Source organism: Myotis nattereri, assembly GCF_964212035.1.
Source record: "Myotis nattereri genome assembly, chromosome: 7".
Taxonomy (NCBI): Eukaryota; Metazoa; Chordata; class Mammalia; order Chiroptera; family Vespertilionidae; genus Myotis; species Myotis nattereri.
The window spans coordinates 79429906-79451411 of NC_138082.1; the positions used below are offsets into that span (position 1 = coordinate 79429906).

Consider the following 21506-nt stretch of genomic DNA (forward strand, 5'->3'; position numbering starts at 1 on the left):
GTTGAAGGACCCGCTGAAGGTTACACAGCCCGGTATTGCCAGGTAAACGGCAATGGAACAAAACTGGCACATGGACCCAGCCCTCCCACCCGGGTGAGGAGAGCAGAGGTTCTACCCGCCGTGGTGCCAAGCAGCTGCGCTGTGACAGCCTGAGCAATCCCCGGAGGGAACAGCCACGAGCCAGACCCAGCTCCCAGTCTGGTTTGGGTGGGGCGTGAGGAGGAGAAGCAGTCTGTGCATGACCAATGCTTTCAAAGTTCAAACAGAGGGTCAGTGTGAGGGTCAAAGGGTCGGGCTGTGTGGCAGATATCTGTCCATGAGGGGGATGGAAAAACAGGGCAAAATCTCGCCTCAGGGACAGGAAGGTTGGGGGTGTAGCTGAAACAGGGATTGGAGCCCAGACGGACAAGGTTGAAGCCAAGATTTAGAACTGAAACCAGAAGAAGAAATGAGTTTGAATCCCGGGCCTCAAACTATGAGTAGGGTCCAGAGGATCTAGGGCAAGAGCACCTGCAAACAGGTCTTCTTCCCTCAGCACGCTGCCTCAACTCTTCACCCCTGTTTCATTGCTGAGTAACAAAGTAGCCTAAATCCGAAACTTATGATACATCTGAAAAAAACAACAACAAAAACAAACAAACAAAACCCCAAAACACAACAACACACATTCAAGTCATCAGGAACACACAAAGAAAACCACACATAACCCACGCCTTCTGCATTACCAGAAAACAGAACAATAGGACTTCAAATTCCTGTAAGTAGAAAATGAACACCAAGTACCCACAGAACCGTCCGTAGGGTGTGCGTCGGAGGATGGCAGCAGAGGGTGTGGGGAAAGCACACCCAGAGGAGAAGGTTCCAGGGCACATGTTCAATACTGACCACAGGTGCATACAGCTGGCTCCCCGCGCAGCTCTGGGCAGGGCATGCCAGCGTGAGGCCCGAGGCAGCTGTCAGACAGGCAATGTTCTGGGGAGAAGGAAGCAAAGAGAAAAGGGGATGCAGGGGGAGTGCCATTTGGAAATGTGTTTGTGAAGGAAAAAGGAAGAGGGAAAATTTTATGATAGTATAGAAATAAATGGCCTCTCCAATTGTCATCCATTAAGGAGGCTAAAGGGCAAGGGCAAGAGTGAAAGAATAGTATGTGACCATGATATTCTCCGACAAAGTAGAAAGAATGCAACTAGGAAGTGGGTGGAAAGGGAGTGAGAGGGAAAGTGATTGAGGCATATGTCATAGGAGGGAGTGAAGGGGTGTGAATTTAACTAGGTAGTAACAACTAAAGTCAGACAACAAAAGGAGTAATGAACCCGAAGAGTGTGGATGTAAATGGGGTTGTGGGAGGGGTACCTCCCTGAGTGTACCTTTTGGTATGATTTTGACTTTTGCAATCATGTTAATGTTTTTCATGTTCAAAAACAAAAATATAACCAACACAAGAGGAGAGATTAGATTTGAATACTATCAGAAAAATATAAGTGAACTAAATTTCAAATAAATAGCATAACTACACTAATGTTGGGGGAACCAGTCTAGTAATTTTTGAACACATTCTTTTCACTATGTACCTTCATTCTTAAAAAAAAGTTGTGAATTCTTTTTAATACTGTCTTTTGTGGTTAAAAATTGTGTATGCATTGTAGGCTTGAAGAACTGAGTGATCTTGGCAGCCCATGTTCTAGAAAAAGCAAGATACAAGTAGGAAAATAGGAAAAGGAAGAATTGTTTGTTCTGGGGTTGAGGTGTGTGTGTATGTGTGTGTGTGTCTCTGTGAGGGAGGGAAGCAATGACTCCTCTGTAGCAACTGACACACATTAACACCAGGTCTTAGTTTCCAAATGGCATTCGCTGAGGAAGCAGGATTCCTTGAGGAAATGGTCCATTTCAGGGATGGGGCAAGGAAAAAGCAAATGCACCTGAAACATTTCCATGTGCCAAAAAGGAAGAAAATGCTTTTTAAATGATGAAACAGGTCAAAAGGACACAGCATAATGGGGTCCACCTTCCCAAAGCAGGGCAATGTGATCATCCAAATAAATACTGACAGTAATAACCTCTGACCCTTTCAATAACATAAGAATCCAATTACTCATACTAATAAATGATTAGGAAAAGCACTTTCTTTTGATTAACTGAAAACTCAAAAATGTAGGTGGAGAAATGATAGAAATCATCATTTACAAACAAAGTTATCACTGATTCAGGGAAGACTCATGGGTGGTTGCTAAACTCAGGCGATGGTGAAAGTTTGATGAGGACTAAGCTCTTTTCATCACCTCAGAGTACCTCCCCATGATTTACTTATTAATTGTAAAGGAAAAGAGAGTAACTTTGCAGGTCCCGCCTTAACCTAGTGATCAAAGTTAACTTGTCCAATGAGAGGACACGTGAATATCACGTGAGTCCATGATGCACCGAGAAGGACCCAGCATCACCTGTGCTATCCCTGCCAGGTGTGCATGAGGAAAGTTGAAACAAATCCAAATTAGGAACACTCCAGAAAATAAATGGCCTCTACTTTTGAAAAAAAAGTAAGGAGGGAGAGAGAGAGAAAGGAAGGGAGGAAGGAAAAGAGGAAAGGAGAGAGGGAGGGAAGGAGAAAAAGAAGGAAAGGGTGAGTCAACAGCATGAAAGACAGGAGTTATTTCAGATTAAAGGCTCTGGACAACTGACAAATAGATGCAATGCACAATCCTGCATTGAACTCTGAACTGGAAGAAATGTGCTACGATAAATTATTGGGACAGTGGATAAAATTGGAATAAGGACTGTAGATTAGATTGTGGTGCTGTATTAATGTTATATTTTCTGACATTGGAAACTAAACTGTATTGTGTAAGAGAATGTCTTTGTTGTTAGGAAATACATAGAAGTTTTTAAGGCTATAGGGGATCGTGTTTGCAACTTGTCCTCAAGTTGCAGGGAAAGAAACAAAAAAGTATGAGATAGCAAAATGTTAACAGTTGGTGCATCCGAGGAAAGGGTAGCAGTTCATACTATTCTTGCAAATCATCTGTAAGTGTGAAATTATTACCAAATATAATTTTTTAAATAATTGATAGGAAGAAACTATAAAGGAAAACATGTTGGTCTATTTACCACCTAAAAATTATGCCATAATTTGAAATAATTATTTCAGAGCTCTCTACGCCCCCTCCCCTGTCAGGGAGATTGTAGGGAAGGGGGGAAGTGGGGTGGGTGGGTGGTCACAGTCGCAGCCATGAGGAGGAGTAACTTGTACAGTTTGGAAGTCAGGCTGGGCCAACAGTGATAGAAATGGACCCAGGCCACAGGATGCAGAGGGCGGTTCTTAAGCCACCATGGCATGATCCCCCTACCATCTAACATGCATATTCTGATTGATTTCCCCTTTATTATTTCACATGGTAACTGAATGACCATATTTCAACTAGTACCATAGAGCAAGCATGTCAAACTTGCGGCCCTTGAGCCACATGCCTCGTTTATTTGGCCCATGTTAGCCTTTGAGTTTGACAGACTTGGTATGGTAATTGATGTAGCATTCAGATACACCCTGAGGGGCAGATACACACTTTTCTGAGGGGCAGAAAAGCAGTAATTCTAAAATGAAAGAGAAACAGGGAGAAGGAAACTTAAGCATAATTCAATTCTTAAATTTCTCATTGTATTCTTAAGTTTGAAAGTCATTGATTAACCAGAAAAACATGTTTAGTTTGAATTCGGAATCGCACTTTGGTGAGTTTACCTGAGATTCTTCTCTGTGGTCCACACACATATTGGGTCGTGAAGCTGCAGCCGGTGCAAACGAAGTGGATTAAGGCATTTCTTACATTTACGGTTTCCTGGGATGAAGTGAACATTGTAGTCTTTCTGTGGGACACTCACATCAAGCACTCTCACATGCTGGCTCTACGCGGTCAGCATCTCAGGGTCACAGTTCCTTAGGTGGGGATGCATTTTTGTGAAGCACGAGGCTAAGACAGAAGTCAGCCCTGAGATAATTTATAATGGTCCTCGGAGCACACTCGTCAAAGACTCTTCTCAAAGGTTGTTCAGATCCTGAGGAGGTCTGTGGAGTAGCTGCATTGACTAGGTTGCCAGGTAATACAACGCTTCATTGATTCATTTGTATTGTTTTTGTATCTTGCTGCAGGCAGAGAATTCAGCATTGGCTTTGGAAAATGAGAATCAAAGGGAGCAGTACGAGCGATGCCTCGACGAGGTAAGTGGGAGGGAGAGCTCCGTGATGAGGGGCCACGCTGCTTAGAATTTCCTTAGTGAGATCATAACGTACGTCCATCGCAGCCTCCACCAGGCAGGGGCATTTTGTCCTCCGAAGGGAGGCTGAAAGCGTGCACATTGAGAAGGAAGCTCAGTCACTCCCTCCCCGTCCCCTCCCTCTTCCCTCTCTCCCTGTTCCACTGTACAAGCATCTGTAAGTTCCTTCCGTTATTGTTTAATATTCTTGGGGCACAGCTGGGTGTGCCTCTCTGTATGATGAATTCCTCTGTCCAGCAAGTACGAGCCCAGCCTGCATCTCAGTTCACACAGGATGCCATTTCTGGAAACGCTAAACCCCATAGACTGGGCGGGGCGATGCACGCAGTTATCAGCCAGGGTGAAAAGATCAGCATATTGAGAACACACCAGGAGAGAAAGGGACACGAAGGAGAAAATCTGAGCCGAATGGAAGACAGGGCCATGTATGAGTAAACTTGAGAAATGTTATTTGATGATAATGAAGAGATGAAGGCAGAGATGGTGGGCGTTTCAGAAGTCCTGAGAGGTGAGGGGAGAATTGAAGTCGTGGGCAGGGCCTCATTCTGCTCCTACTGTATCCTCCAGCAGGACTGGCCATTCGCCACACCAACAAGCTCTCATCTGAGATTTGTTGGTGATCAGAGTTATTCATCTAATGGGATGACTTTCTTAGTGGTCGGCCCAATGCTGCAAACTTGCACATGTCCTTCTAGGACAGTGGTTCTCAACCTTCTCGCCCTTTAAATACAGTACCTCATGTTGTGACCCAACCAAAAAATTATTTTCGTTGCTACTTCATAACTGTAATGTTGCTACTGTTATGAATCACAATGTAAATATCTGATAGGCAGGATGGTCTTAGGCAACCCCTGTGAAAGGATCGTTCGACCGCCAAAGGGGTCGCGACCCACAGGTTGAGAACCGCTGCTCTAGGAGCTTCAGTTTGACAGTTGTTATGCTATAGCTGACACAGATGTTAAGAAAATAAGAAAACTCCGTTTCACTGGGCTCCATGACTTTACCCGTGGAAATGCCACCATGTCTTTTCTTCCTCACTAAGACTTGGGAAACCTTTTCCAACAAACTCCTCTTGATCTTTCTTCCCTTTGTTTTCCCCCGGACAGCACCCCAACCCCAGGGTCCCATAAGGTGATGGGTGTACTGTAAAGAACACAGGCTCAAACCCCAGTACTGAGGTCATCACCACCAGACCCCAATCCCCTCCCCTCACACTGGCAGCGGCCCCTCCTCAGAGTCCCCTGTGCTGGCGTTTCCGGCACCAGTGATTCCTGAAGGCTCACCTGGACCAGCAGCGTCAGCCTCACTTGGGAACTTGTTAGACATGCACATTGTCAGACCTACCCTAGGCCCATGGAATCAGAGATCCGAGGGGCCTGGCAGGTGATCTGTGTCAGCAAGCCTGCCAGGTGGGCCGTCCTCAGAACACAGGCCACTTGGCATTACATTTACTATATGTGGTGAAGGGACCTCAAAAGGTCCCCAGAAAAAATTCAATTAGCATTTAATATTTTAATTGTTTAATATATGCAGCTCAAAATGGTGTCTGCATTTCTCTGCCCTGCCAGGCCTTAAAAAAGCTCAGCAATCTTTACAACATCCAAAGGTAAAGTTGACATAAAGGGGAAAATGACAACTCAAGAGTCCTGTGAGACCAGCTTGGCACTTCTCGCCCCTGCTCCCCCAGGTTCTTGGTCCAACCAGAGTTTAGGGCAAGAAAGATCCAATAGATCCAAGGATATTTAAAGGAACAGACATTGCCCTTGGGTCGCATGTATCGAGCAACAAAGTTTTACTTTAACCTCCTTCACAGAAATTTCCAAGGAGACCTAATCTGTATTCAGAAGTCAGACTCATGTGAATCACACCACAGTAACGTCTTATTTGTCACAATTCTCCTGCAAGTCACCGTCCCCAGCAATCCAAAGGCTCTCAGCATTGCTTTAAGGCAGCGGTTCTCAACCTGTGGGTCGTGACCCCTTTGGCGGTCAAACGACCCTTTCACAGGGGTCGCCTAAAACCATCCTGCATATCAGATATTTACATTACGATTCATAACAGTAGCAACATTACAGTTATGAAGTAGCAACGAAAATAATTTTATGGTTGGGTCACAACATGAGGAACTGTATTTTAAGGGCCAGAAGGTTGAGAACCACTGCTTTAAGGAAACTTGTGTTCTGTTTTCCTTGTGTTCCCAGTGCATGCATTCTCAAGGTTTCATCAGAACGTGTTCACAAAACATACGTTTCCACCCACAAAATCATTTCACAGAAAGTTTTCACTGAAGACAGGATTTTCTAGAGGGAGTGCTCCTCTGTTCTTAATTGCAAACATTAGCTGTTGCCAAAGAGGTGATTTGCAGCAAAGAAGCACCTTTGAGCAATACAAATGTTTTGTATTCGTGAATGCGGGCCCCTGATTACACATGCCAGTTGTTTTGTAACTAATTGCATGAGGGTAGACAGTCCGTTTCCATGCATTGTAAGAGAACACTCTCAGAGGGATACTTGAATGTAGTAATAATGCCAACTGGAAATCCTTTCCAAGGCTGTTTATCCTAATTAGACAAACTAACAAGGTAAGGTGTCCTGTAAGTTATTTCCTTGCTAGTGGGTTTCAGAAAACATGCACAGATGGATAAAACATAAATTTGAAATGTTCTTCAATCCATTTTGCACTACTTGTTATTTTCTGGGAAATGAAGGATATATTGAGGACTTGGGGAGAACACTTGGGAGTCAGAAATTCCTTCTGTGTGTTCTAATGAATGGGTGTGCTTATTCAGAAGAAAACAGACCCACATCCCTGGACACACACACACACACACACACACACACACACACAGGCTTGCTAGGCAGGCACGTGCACACAGATGCTCACACGCCAGTGCACGCACATGCTTCTCCATTTCGCCATCATCTCTGCTTCTACCTGGTTCCTCATCTCCTTGCCTTGCACCACAAAGGCAAAAGGCAAAGCCCAGGTCTGCTCTTGAACTTTCCCTGAGGGATCAGGTTGTAATGTCTGAATCTAAGGTCATCATCTAACTGTTTGACAGGTTTACAGGCAAGCAGGGAATTGCTGTTTGTTCTCAGTATTGCTTTGACCGGCCCCTTTAAGGCCAACTCCTTCCCATGTAGAGAAGTGCAATGGCACATATAAAATAAGTAAAATAGTATCTCCTCAAACCGCTCCTTGCATTTAGTAGATGGGTTCACTTGTGCCCTACAAATCTTTACTGGAAGTCAACCTCCCCCCAGGCCCTAGGGTGCCTCCAGCCTAGCAGAAGTGAGGAGGTGGTAGCCACAGGAATGATATGAGGGGAACTGACTGGAAATGGGGTGCCCTGGGGGCTTACAGAGCACACAGCAGGGTCACCAGAGGGCAGGAGGAGTGGTGGGAGGGGCAGGGTGGTGCAGGGAGGAATTGAAAGGGATCTTTAGCAGAAGCTGGAGCAGGTGACACTTGGGACCTAGAAGGGCATGTGGTTCTGGCTCTGACCTGCCAGTTGGACTTACCTGGGAGCTTTAAAAAGACTGCTGTCTGGGCCCCACCTCAGAGATCATCTGATTGTGGATGGAGTGCCACCCCCCTGCCCTGGGGCATTGAGCTTTTATAGTGTGGGAGGAGCGGGGGTAAAATGTTTAGCCACAATTAGGAACCACCACCCTCAGGCTCTCTGAATGCCCTGCCTTAGGGAGCATTTTTAGAAAGTTTCCATGATGAAAGCTTCACTAAACTTGGATGTGATGGAAGAACAGCAGACACATGTGGAAACGGGGCTATTTCCAATTCCCCAGCAGTAAGCAGATGTAAAGCCTACGTCAGTGCTTCCCAGTGTGTCTGGGCCCTTCCCTGTCAGAAAGATGTCCTCGGACCCACTCGGCCCTTCCAAGCAGAAGGAGGGTTGAGGGCATTGGCCGGGTCAACACATGTCCCAGGTGAGGCTTTTGCACACAGACGCTGGAGAACCTGCCTCGTTCGGACCATGGAGTTAGTTGGCCAGGATTCCGGTCCTTCGGGGAGGGTGCCACATTGGAGCTCTTCCTGGCTTCCCTATGTCTGTACTTCAGAGCACAAGGGCAGGGAAAATGAGGCTTTTGGATGCTGTTCAGACAAAGAAGAAGCACCAGCACTCATTTGAAACCCAGACTAGATAAAGGCAGAGGGGGGTTGTGAAGAGCTCTGACCTTTTTCCTGGTTCCTGTTCTGTACACCAAGACGGGGTTGTGGACTCATTAGCAGCGCACTCTCATGGCATATCCCACAACCGGGCCCTAAGTCATCTTTAATGTCAATGTCTGGGTAGATGTAGGGGGAAGATGGTCCTGCTATGGCCCCTGCCTGGGTCAGATGCTCACTTCATGAAAGGATCATGACATCACCAGAAACCTGCTTCTTGTGCCTGCCCCAGACCCAAGCACACAAGGCAGTACCTATGCTCTAGTCCCCATCGTTTCTGCAAGACCCAGCACCACTTTGGGCTCATACTTGGTACTTGATGCACGTTCATTGAATGACTAAACGAAAGAATGGAAATTAATTCCCACATTGGCTTTCCCTGGAATACCACATATATGTTTAATGAGTTTCTCCCGCTCCCAGTATTTTACAGGATTTTTTTAACAGGTGAAATAACTAATATAGGTGCTTACTCCTTTATATTCACACATTCATAGTACACACATACACACACATCATCCCTTTCCAAATAAAGCCCCTTATTCTTTCTAACTGATGAGCTGAAATTGCATTTTATTCTCTAAAGTTTGAGGGACTTAGTGCAGACTGAACATTTACGGGCCGACTACTTTATATCAGAAACTGTCCGAGGGGTTTCCCTGGCTACGTCCATCGCCCCTTGAATTTTCACAGTGTGGGTAGGGGCTGTCCTTCCCACCCCGTACATTCATGTCCGTAGATCTTCAGCACCAGCAAGGGCAGTGCTGGAACCCGAAGCTTTCCTGTGCCGGCCCGGTGCTCCTCGGGACAGACAGTAGGTCTAGCAAAAAAGCATAGAAACCTTCTCCAAAGCACGTTTTCCAGAGCGTGTGCTTTTTCACCCAATTATTAAATCACCTCGCTGACCTGGCCCTGCTTGGCATGATACACCACACCCGCAGGTGCAAGGATGGCAGTGAGCCCACCAGGTGAGGAGAGGACTGCCAGAGCCTTCCTCCCCCTCCCAACCTCCCCACCCCAACCTCCCTCCCGGACCCCAGCCCTGGGCCATCTTCCTGAAGTGCTGAGAACCCGTTCCTTCTCATTCAGCCTCAGAGACTGCTTTGCAATGAAATAACAACTCCACAGCCCTGCCCCCTCCTCCCTCTGCCCACCCCTTCCAGTGAATGCTGGGAGGAATCCCGACCCCTGGGAGCAACTGGGCAAAGGAGCAACGACCTGACTGTGTGTACAGCAGGTGTCAGGGGAGCTGGCTTGTCTGAGATCTTTCTGAGAACGGGAGAGGCAGACCTGAGGCCTCTCCTTGGCATCCCTGCCTCACCCACAGCCTTGCTCAGCTCCCAGAGCAAAGCAAGGTGCTGTCCACAGACAGCCTGAGGAAGGTTGTAAAACAAGCCCGGGGCCTGGGAACTGTCAGCTTTGCTCAGGCATCTCAGATCCCCCTGGGCCAGCCCAGCTGCTGTTTTTCCTTTCTTTGCAGAAGAAAGCTGTCAGGTGACACTGAAAGTTATTTGTTCTCATTAGCTGAGCCTGGGGGGGTGGGGGGGAGGGGGGGTGATTATTTGCAACCCAAGTACTGAAAGTGTAATGCCATGAGGACGGTCATCCCAGGAATCATCTTGCAACCTATTAGAGGGCTCAGGCTCCAGACCAGGGTTCTATTGATGCATCAGGGAAGCCATGCAGTTAAAAGTGGTAACAAAACCCAGGCGCTGTCTTCATAGACCAGTGATGGTGAACCTATGACACGCGTGTCAGAGGTGACACGTGAACTCATTTTTTTGGTTGATTTTTCTTTGTTAAATGGCATTTACATATATAAAATAAATATCAAAAATATAAGTCTTTGTTTTACTATGGTTGCAAATATAAAAAAATTTCTATATGTGACACGGCACCAGAGTTAAGTTAGGGTTTTTCAAAATGCTGACACGCCGAGCTCAAAAGGTTCGCCATCACTGTCATAGACAGTACCCAGGGAAGCATTGTACTGCCTGCCCACTCGTCCGCAAAGAGCCTGCGAGTCCTTCTGGGTAGTAAAGCCCTGTGTCAGTAGGTAAAGAAATAATACATTCGTGTATCTTTGTTCAATTTTCAGGTAGAGCAAACAATTGTCCAACTACAGGCCAGGAGGAACTGTGTCAGGGAGAGTTTGTTGAGCCTGTAGGGAAACACACTTGACTGCAAAGACAATGGGTTTACCCCTGCGGGCGGGTGCAGTTAGTACATTCATTTCTGTCTCCTGGTAAATCATGTGGAGAGCGGCTTTGTGCGGCCACTGTTCCACAGACTGGTTTAAGTGAGGGACCAATTGGTGGAAGAAAAGAAAATATTGATACCGGTCGGTTTTATGAGCATGTAAATCAAATCCAAAGTTTAAGATCCAAAAGAATTAAATTATTGATGGTATGAATTAACTTTGGTACATTGTTCCCTCTTTAAGCAGTGTGACTAGCTCAATTCTTCAGTGTGTTTTATTTGCCAAGAATAAAGAAGATATATAGTTTGACTTTAACTTCTCAGTTACTTACAAATTGGAAGTCACATTATTGAATGGATGTTTAAAAATTGAAAGATTTTCAAGATTATGCTCTTGGTCAATTTGTGTGAGCTAACTAGCATTTATCACCATTGTGATCACATATAAATGAAATGATAAAGGAAAAAGAAAAGGTACCCATTAAGGAAAATATGGTTTATTTTGTTCTATCCTAGTTCTTGGGTATGCTTCTTTAACTTGGTCTAAAAGAAATACCTAAGAATATGTTTTCTTCAAAACTATAGTTTCAATAAAAGGCTTGTCCTTTTTACTTAATGTCAAAAACATAAATTTGGAAAGGATTCTGATGGAAAAAAATCCCTCCTGTGCACACAATTCAACTAGTCATTTATAGGTAATCGAGTCATGTACTGCTGTGGTGTGAATGCCTCCTAGCTACGAGCTGATGGCAGCCTATATTTCAATATTCTATGAGACTTACTGGTAGCAAGCTGTTGTTAAGAATGTGCTGTTCTATCAATATTGAGTTAAGAAACAATTAAGCTCCCTGAAAACATTCTTCCCACAATCTGTCCCACTATTCTAGACAGGAATACAAGCACACGCAGTTTAGCATGGCTGAAAATAAATCTGTTACCAAGAGAAAACAGTGAATGTATGCCTCCGCCTTTGGCTGAATGTGAGAAATACCAAGATGATTATATGCTTATCACACTGGGACATAATTGTGTTCTTGCTGCCTTCCTACCAGCTGTGCACTCTCTGAAACCAAGGCACACATCCTAGTCATCTAGCTTTGCAAATACTCTACAGATTTATATTGAACAAATGGAGGATGACGAAATGAATGAAGAGAAGTACCTGATACCTAGGGTAGTTAAGTGTTCTGACTTGATCTTTAATGTTGTCAGGTTCAGTTCTCACACTAAATGGTCAGGTAGTGGCTGAAAAATATCACATAATTTACCTGTCCACCTTCATTTTATCAATAGAAGCCATATTAGGTACAAAGCTTCAAGGTTATGGTGAAGTTTAGTAAGTGATTTTTTGTGTGACGTGCTTTTGAAATATGCAGGAGAAAAAGAAATTTTAGTACAGATAGGTGTAGAAATTTTGAGTGGTTATCTGGAGAAAATGCCAGATCTTGAAATACCAGGGAGGTTATTGGTTTTACATGTGGCCCTTCACTACAATTGTGGCCACTTTTAAGCCAGTTATTGTAAGGGAATAGGATTACCAAATTGGCTTAGATTAATCAAGATCCACCTCCTTGGTCTGAGAAGGGCCCAGTTTCACTCACTGTCTCAAGCTGCCTGATACCTAGAGAAAATTAGAATTCTGTTAATATATTATACTAGAGGCCTGATGCACGAATTCATGCACCAGTGGGGTCCCTCGGCCTGGCCTGTGGGATCAGGCTGAAACCAGCTCTCCGACATCCCCCGAGGAGTCCTGGATTGTGAGAGGGTGCAGGCCAGGCCAAGGGACCCCACCAGTGCACAATCGGGGCCAGGGAGGGACGCGGCCAGCTGGGAAGGGACCGTGGGAGGGCTCCAGGGCATGTCCGGCCCATCTGGCTCAGTCCCAATTGGCTGGACCCCAGCAGCAAGCTAACCTACCAGTTAGAGCGTCTGCACCCTGGTGGTCAGTGCACGTCATAACGACTGGTCTACTGGTTGACTATCTGCCCCCCTGGTGGTCAGTGCATGTCATAGCGAGCGGTTGAGTGGCCTTAGCATATCATTAGCATATTACGCTTTGATTGGTTGAATGGCTGACCGGTCAACCACTTAGCATATTAGGCTTTTATTATACAGTGGGGCCTTGACTTACGAGTGTCCCGACTAAGGAGTTTTTTGAGATACCAGCTGTCTCTCGGCCGATTTTTTGCATTGAGTTGATAGAGTAATTTGAATTAATGAGCTCGGTCTCAGAACGAATTAAACTCATAAGTTAAGGCCCCACTGTATAGGAAGATTTGGTTTTACATTGGGAGTAGCTCAAAATAAAAGAGGCTATTATATTTCCCTCTCACATAGAAGTGCAGAGATAATACAGTTCCATGCATCATCAAGACCAGGTTATTTTATTTTCCTGCCCAACTATATGTGACTTCCACTGACAAGGTGGCTGCTGAAGCTCCAGCCATCACTTTCATATCCCAGACAGAAAAAAGAGGAAGAAGGATGAGCCTCCTTTTTCTTAGAGACTTTCTATAATCCCAGGGAAAGAGTCTTCTTATAACTCATTGGCCAGAAGTTTGTCACAGAGTGACAGTTACAAAGGGGGCTGGGAAATGTAGTTTGATATGCCCAGTCAAAAATTACGGCTTTTTAGTTAGGAGGAAGGGGAAATGGATATTGGAATAAACAACTACCAGACTATTACAGGTAGCAACAACAAATGGATGGCATAAATGTTCATGGGGGAGGGAAGTAGAGTATACAGGAACCAATGAGTTGTCCCTCGTCTCCACCATTCAGTCTATCTCTACTGCAAGTAAAGCGTGTCCCAAAATTCATGCAAGAAGTAATTTTGATAGAAAACACAGGTTTATAATTAAAAATTGTAAATTTTTTATTGATTCATAAAGTATACAGTATAGGGTTATTTATGGAATAGCATATCAGGTAAATGGCCTCCCGGGCTTTGCTGGCACATACACACTCTTTTGTTATTGCCTGAGCAGCTGCATTTTGGAAGAAGAATGGTCCAATGATGCCTCCAGCCCAAAATCCGCACCAAACAGTGACACGTTGTGGATGCATTTGTTTCTCAACAATCACTCATGGATTTTCTGAACCCCAAATGCAACAATTTTGTCGATTAACCAAGCCATCAAGATGAAAATGAGCCTCATTGAAACTCAGCCACATTTATGCAAAACGGTCATGGAAAATTTCAACAAAAGAGTGCATGAAATAGTCCCACAGCAAAAGAATAGAAAGGAGAGGCAAAGGTTTGTAAATCAGCAAAGTGTAGACACTGTGTACAGATAATTAGGGTCGTTTTTTGTACTCTGTCATTTTTCAGCCTTCTTAGAGTCTTTACGTGTGAAAAGATATTATTTTTCCAAATATGGAAATGTGAAAATCAAGGTATGAACGATCTTTCCAGAATAACTGTCTTAATTAGCAACAAGGTCACCTTTGGAAAAAACAAACTATTACCTAGAAGGATAGGCTTATTATGAAAAGAATCAGTCCCCTGGAAGCAGAGGACAGAGGCAAATGAGGAGGTAATTAGCGACAGTAAGCTGTGGGAAACTTACTGCTAAATTAGAGTCCATGAGTGTAGCCGCATGATTATACTGACAACTCTTTTCTTTATTTTTTAAAGGTAGCCAACCAAGTTGTTCAGGCTCTACTCACTCAAAAGGTAGGTCACTTTCTGGCTTTATTATTTTCAAAGTACCTATGTGAATAGATGGGAACTCGTATTTGTCATACTAGGAAATTGTGATTGATAGATGCACTACTTTTCTATTTATTCACTTAGGTTGAAATTGTGTGTGTATTAGATGGTGTATGAAGTGACATCAATGAGCAACAGAATCGTAACATTCAAACTCTTGGTAAAGTAATAGGAAGCCTTTTGAAGATGAGAGATTCCCAGGTACCCAGATGAGTAGCAGACCTATCATTTTCACTTAGCAAGGACAAACAGTGAGCAAGTTGTTGGATCCCTCCAATTCCTGTAAAATGAACAGCCTATTATGGACAGCATTAACAGAAGCCAGGCATTTAGCAAGAGGCCTTTGAGATTATGGAAGCTATTTAGTTTCTCAGGGCCTCAGTTTCTCTTCTGTAAAATAGGGGCAGCAACACCCCCCTCCCAGAACCGCTGTGGTCCCTCGAAGGAAGCATGGAGAGCAGTTCCTGTAGTGGTGGAGATATGAAAATAAATGAAGTGTTATTCCATTTGTCAATGATCCCTTTATCAAGCTAGAGGAAAACAGATGGTAATTTCTAGCCTGTGTCTTTCCTATCCCCCTATTCTGCCCTCAGACAATATAACATAATGTTATTGGGTCAGAGTCGGTAAATACAGGAATTGCCCCAAATTGGCTGGTGAATTCTATTGACCCTTTCCCATCTCTTTCCACAGTGCTTCTCAGAGACTAAGTTCTAGGTCAGTGATAGCGAACCTATGACACGCGTGTCAGAGGTGACACGCAAACTCATTTTTTTGGTTGATTTTTCTTTGTTAAATGGCATTTAAATATATAAAATAAATATCAAAAATATAAGTCTTTGTTTTACTATGGTTGCAAATATCAAAAAATTTCTATATGTGACATGGCACCAGAGTTAAGTTAGGGTTTTTCAAAATGCTGACACGCCGAGCTCAAAAGGTTCACCATCACTGTTCTAGGTCCTTCACATTTTGTTTATTCTATCACTTCTCTGTGAGGTGGAGACTTCCTCTAGAAAAGAAAATCTTAGATTAAATCTTATTCAGGAGGATGTGGCCAATGAAAGCAAAATATTTTAAGACATTTTGTTTTTTAGCTGAAAACAATTGTATTAGGGGTTGACCATTTCTCACAGACATACTTAAATAGTATTTTAGATTTACATTACACAAGTGTGATGATAATATTTTTATTAGACTTTCTCCCCCAACTCCTTCTGTCAAAATATCATGTTTCCTGCTACAAATGATTTTAACTGCTTCAGGTTGTACATTAACATCACATAGTGTAGTGAGATGTCAGTATATTTATGTAAAGTTAGAAATAGGTTTAATTTTGAATTACAGAGATCCCAAATAATAGTGGCTGAAAGAAGCTACCATGTTATTTCTTTCTCGCATCTAAATCCACAGGTAGGCAGTACAGGGCTGTATGGTGACACTGCTCCATAAAGTCCATGGGGTCCCCGTTATCCCTGCCTTCTATCTTCTTATTCAGTGAGATATGGCCTCCATTCCCAAGGTTACTTCATGGTCCAAAATAGCTGCTCTGGCTCCAGTCATCGCGTCCACATTCCAGCCATCAGGAATGAAGAAAAGCTGGGGGAAAAAATGAAAAGGGTTAAGGGCCCACACCAACTGTCTTGAAGAAAGACTTTCAAAAGCTTTCATATCTCCCTACCTACACCTCCTTGAACAGACCTTTGCCACAGAGCCACATGTAAGGAAGCTGGAGATGAAGTCTTCATTCTGGAAATGTGCCGCCTGAAAATGTACTGACATATTATTGTAAAGGAAGGGGGGAAACAGATGTGGAAGAACAGTTTACGCTTTCTGTCACAACCTATGTGAATGCCTTTCTTTTTTTCAAAGGCTTCAATTTCTCAGTGGCCACCCTCCTGGTAGAAACTCTGTGCTCATTTAATTACAAACCCGGGGCCACGGGAGCACTATGTGTACCCTCTGAAAGACTGCTCACGCCTGGCTGTTCTAACGGTGCCCCAGGAAGGAGACAAGGAAACTGTCTGGTACAATATTAAGGGAAGCGGGACTCTTCAGGTTAGCCACAAAAAAATAGCTGCACAAATCCAATCTACCTGGTGCAGTTAGCAGACACAGAAGGGCAAGTTTCCGGGAGAGAGCGTGCCTCAGAGACAGCATCAGCAGGAGAGCCAGCTCTCCTGCGGTCCCCAAAGAATCATGTTCCCCAGAAGTGTGTGCCTCCCGGTTTTTATAGGGACTGTAAAACCGCCGCAAAAAATGACTAGAGTTTCTTTAATTAAGAGTACAATATAGGAAATAAAATGTCTCCAATATGCAGATGAGGAAACTAATTCTAAACAGGATATACCTCTTAAAGAGGCCCAGTCAAAACAGAAATCTTGAGAGATTTATCCAAGTCACAAAACAATCCTGGAGATGAAATTATAGTCATAACTCTTCAAGTTTAAAATATGTTACTTGTCATGGCACAAAGGCAAGTTTGTCCTGGCGTCAGCTCTTTTCTGGGCACCCAAATGAGCAGTTTTCATGGCATACCCTGCATGGCCTGGGTGAGTATCCCAGAGTGTGCTTCTCGTCACAATAGTAATAGGAAAAATTTTTTCCATAGGCTTATCAGTTTCTATTTAATGTCAAATATTGTCCTAGTCAACTAACTGAATTTGTCTCAGAACTCTGTGGATTCCCTAAGAGAGCAGATTGTACCTCCTTTAGCTCCATAATGCTCAAGGGACAGGAATAAACTCAGCTCACTTCCAGTTATGACTCCGAAGCATAGGTTCAATTCTACAAGTGCAGTGAAATCAATAATCGGGCTAAACCCCTATTTTGTCTGAAATACATTTTATCTTCATTAAGTCAGTTACACTCACTGAAAATGTAGCTCTCCAGGTTGTGTGTGTGTGTGTGTGTGTGTGTGTGTTACCACTGACACCAAACTTACAAGAAAAGCAATTCTCTCTGCAGCTATTTTTCAGCATATCAACACCTCAGACTAATCTGCATGTTCTTTAGGGCAGCCAAATAGTTCTAGAGCATTTTTTTCTTCACCATCATAGAATAATGCTCCTTTACCCTGGCTCTAGAAATACAGCCATCCAGGTAGAAGCAGAACACAATTGTGTAGCTTGAAACTGAGAGAACTTCAAACCCCTACGTGTTTCCTATCCACTGGTCTAGCAATGGTGTGTGTAGCTTCTGGTTCCTCGAAGAGGGTCTGTTAATATAGGGTTTGGCAAAAGTAGGTTTATAGTTGTGAGTACATGAAATACCGAGTTTATTCTTGTATTATGAAGAATTAATTATTGTATTATTTTCCATACGAACAACTGTGTTTACTGTGCACTGACAAGGAGTCACACCCATGTCCAGCACTGTAAATGCACTGAATCAGTCTGTTCTCCCTTCAGCCCAGTGAGATCAGACTAAGCAAGCAGTTTGCCCACAGTTCTAATGGCAGAAGTGGCATAGCCCGTGCTTCAGCCCGCAGTTGATTGCGCTGATCCCATGCCCTCGCCTTCTGCACCATTCAGCCTCCAGGATCCCAGTCAGTCACTTGTTTCCCACTGTAGCTCAGCAGGCAGAGGAGATGCTATGAAAACCCACAGATGTATTGAAACCCACCCGTTAGTTATGATCGCAGGGGATAAAGCAAAAGAGCAAGGTAGCCAACAGACTTAGGTAAAACTCCTGGAAGCAGGGCCAGGCCTCACCAGCAAGAACATCCAGGATCTGCCACTTAGGGAGTCAGAGCTGCTGTGCATTGGGAGTCACGCTTTCTCAGCATCAATCTTAATTTGGACCGAAGAATTTCACAATTGCCGGGGGCCTTAGAGAGCATTCAGTCCCGAGATTGCCAACTAGCTTTGGTAATGGGTTCGGTTCACTCTAATTACATGAACTGGTTCGCCGTCACCCAGACTTAAAATGCTTAATCCAAATGTCTGTAGGATGAAGGCTCACGCTCTGCAGTCTGCCCGGAGCGTCACCACTTCCTGCTGATTAGAGCTGGCCTGACTGGCTCACACACTTACTGACTTGCCTTGCCATTTAATGGTAGTTGTTCTTGTGGAGGTCCTTGATCCTCGGTTAGTCTGAAATTGGACAGCCCTTTCCTGAAATGGCTTTTCTTTTAACAGAAGTCTTAGGATCCTCGAAAGAGAGAAGGAAGCATCTGTAACAGCCGCTCCCCAGAAAAGAGGCTGGGGGTGTGTTGTCCGCTCAGGGAAGGATTCGCTGGCACTTCACAAGCAGTCCCAGAAAGCAGCGGGACATTCCTTCTCTCCAAAGCCTGGTTTTGTGCAGTAGCTCAGGTTACAGCGGAGAAACCAGGCCCCACCAGCAAAAGTTATTTCCTCAAGGTCACGTGGGCCCAGAGCCCAGGCCCCTTACCTCCCAAACAGAGGGATTCACCTGGAATAGCTTACCAGTGTAATTTCATTTTTACGTGAAAAATAAGATTTAAATAGTTTTCATCAATCCTCTAGTGATAATGTCGGTGAACATCCTGCTTCGAAGCAATCAGCATGTTCTTAAATTTACCTCAGCAGGGAGCCAGGTAACGGTTTTGCTCTAGATGCTGGAGCAACTGTTCTCCGCAGGAATGTACAGCAGTGAATCCGCATCTCAATCCCAGTGCAGACGGCGCTGTGGATGTGGTCATGGTCCAGGGAAGTTATGAATTGAGATTATTAAGGTGCACAGAGGCCTTTGGGATCAGTGTGTCCTGTTGCTCAGTTTATTTTGCCCTCACACTCAGCTGTAACTCCTTACTCCCAGTTTCCAGTTGCTGGCTACATACAGATTGCAAGGAGAACAGGCCTGGCTGTTCTCTTGAACCCAAGACCATTAGACTTTCTTACATGAGATTAAATTAAGTCAAGTCTTTGGCATTATTTCCCGCTGGTATATTGTGCCTCCCTTTTTATTTCAGAAGACACAACCCTAGAGTTTCGATGGGGTCCTCTTGGGGCCTGAGACACCCTTGGGAGTCACAGGAAAAGCAGGGCTGCGACAGAGGACGGGCGGTCCGCGACTGCTGTGAGCCTCGGGCCCAGACAACAGTGTCTAACAGAGGAGTCACTTAATCATAATGTTTACTTATAAGGGTGGTCTCGTTCCGGCCTCTGTAAGTGACAGGGTCCAAACAGTAGCTGTTGTACTTGCCCTAAACAGGCCATGTGCTCCTTTACTGCGGTTCCCATTGTGGGCGCGGAGAAGCAGCCAGCCAGCTGCCGCGCTGCCCGGCGTGCACTGCGGAGGTCAGAGAAATTGTTTTTCTCTCTCTCTCTTTCCATCTCTCGGTCTGGTTCTGTCTGTAAATGTGCACATGGGCACGCATGCATGGTTTGGATTAGTGTCCTGTGATGACAGCTGTCTGGCCTAAGTTACTGTCTATGGCTTGACTGAAGAGAACAAAAGTAATTAAAAGAACGATACAGGCGATTATTTTACGTCTGGGAGTTTTCAGTGCCGCTCACTGGTGTTTATCAGTGGCTGAAAGACCAGTGTCACACCCCGGAAGCCCCCACGTCCCCTCTGCCCTGTGCTGGTCTGGATGAGCCAAGCGACGAACAGTTCTCCAGGTCAATAAATTGTGTTCCCGCTAATGGACTCCTACCACCTTCAGTCGCAGTGATGGGCACTTGTACAAAACCTCTCTATAGAGCGTATTGATTTCTTTATTTCCTTCTTTTTCCTTTTATTTTATTTTTTTACCCATCTGAAGGCTCTTCCAAGTTATTCTCAGCTTTGCTGCTAGAAATTGCTGATAGTATTCCTTGCAGGTCTGCTTTCTTCTTGCAAATGCACATGTTGTAAGCTCCTGTCCCCACAGCTTCTCCTGCAAATGAGAACAAGTGTGTTTCCCACCTAACTGGTGCTATTAATATTTATTTACCTCCCAGTCAAGTTTTATTAATTACTTAATTAGCAGGAGTAACAACAATTAGTGTTTGGGAACCGGACGTGTTATATACATGCTAAGAACAAGCATTAGCACTAATGAGACGAAGAGATTGAATTCTAAATAAAGAAAATAAATTTAGCCTTTTAATTCAAACCGTGCGTAGGCCCCCAAAACAGCCTCTGCCAAGGGGCAGGTGTATTCACGCGCATGTATACACACACATAGCCCTGCCCCTGCCTTGGATGGCTGCCTTCCTACACCTGGCACCCAGGGGCCTCATCTGAACATGACCTCCCTTTGCCTTGCTCTGCATTTGTAGGCAGCAATCAGTTGCAAGGATCCTGTGCATCAGCTCCACCCATTTACCTGAAAAGGTGAGGAGAGTGGAAGTTGCGCAGTGAGCCACACCTGCGCCTGCTCCTTTGCCCCCTGTAACAATGAACAGCGTGGAGATGGTGATGGCTCCTCAGGCAAAGTCCAGAAGGTGGATCTCTCTACCTTCACATTTCGGTTGACACAAGGTTGTGGAACAGGCCCGCTCATGTCTGTGACTCCTGCTTAAACCTGAGGGTCAGAGCCATTGACTAGAGCTCTCTGTTGCTATGGAGCCTTCAGTGAAGCCTAGAGCTGCCCCACATCAGATTACGGAGACAGACAAACTGAAAGAGTTGAGAAACTTGAACTCTCTTGGCCACACCATCTCTAGAGAATAGAAGTGATTCTATGACAAAATAGTGACTTTGTCATCATCATCCCCTTTAACAAAATAATCACAGAAGTTCATTAAGCTCCCACTACATGTGATGCTGTGCTAGGGGAGAGATTAAGAGTGTAAGAATATGCTTGTGCTGTTGTTTATTTGACTATCCTCTGACACTTGCCTTTTGAGGAATGTGCCATCTAATTGACAAGACAAGTCTAGAGCATGAACGTTAAAATCAGTTCAAAGTAGCATATGCTCAATATCACGTAAGAGGCAGTGAGGGCTCACTGGAGCTCCCCACTGAAAGCAGTCTTTGAGGGCACCGGGTGAGAGTGTCAGAGGGGAGCCAGCTCGAATTGAATTGAATGTCACTCAGAGCCAGACTTGGCCCGAGAAGGAGGCAGATGAGAAGGGAATGTGGTTGTGGTAGAGGGAAGGCTTTGGAGAACAACAGACAGACCCATATTCTGTGCATGGTAAGAGCAGAAACCTTTTTTAAAAAATCATGAAATAGTGAAAGATTAAGGTCAAAA

General features: G+C 44.6%; 1 protein-coding gene across 1 annotated transcript in view; it reads left to right on the forward strand.

Annotated features, from left to right (window-relative positions):
- Positions 1–21506, forward strand: part of NCKAP5 (NCK associated protein 5) — an 870011-nt gene that overhangs the window by 647780 nt on the left and 200725 nt on the right. Inside the window, exons 9-10 of the mRNA XM_081095330.1 lie at positions 4139–4211; positions 14292–14326. Of these exons, the coding sequence (XP_080951456.1) occupies positions 4139–4211; positions 14292–14326 (108 nt within the window). The remainder of the gene's footprint in view (positions 1–4138; positions 4212–14291; positions 14327–21506) is intronic.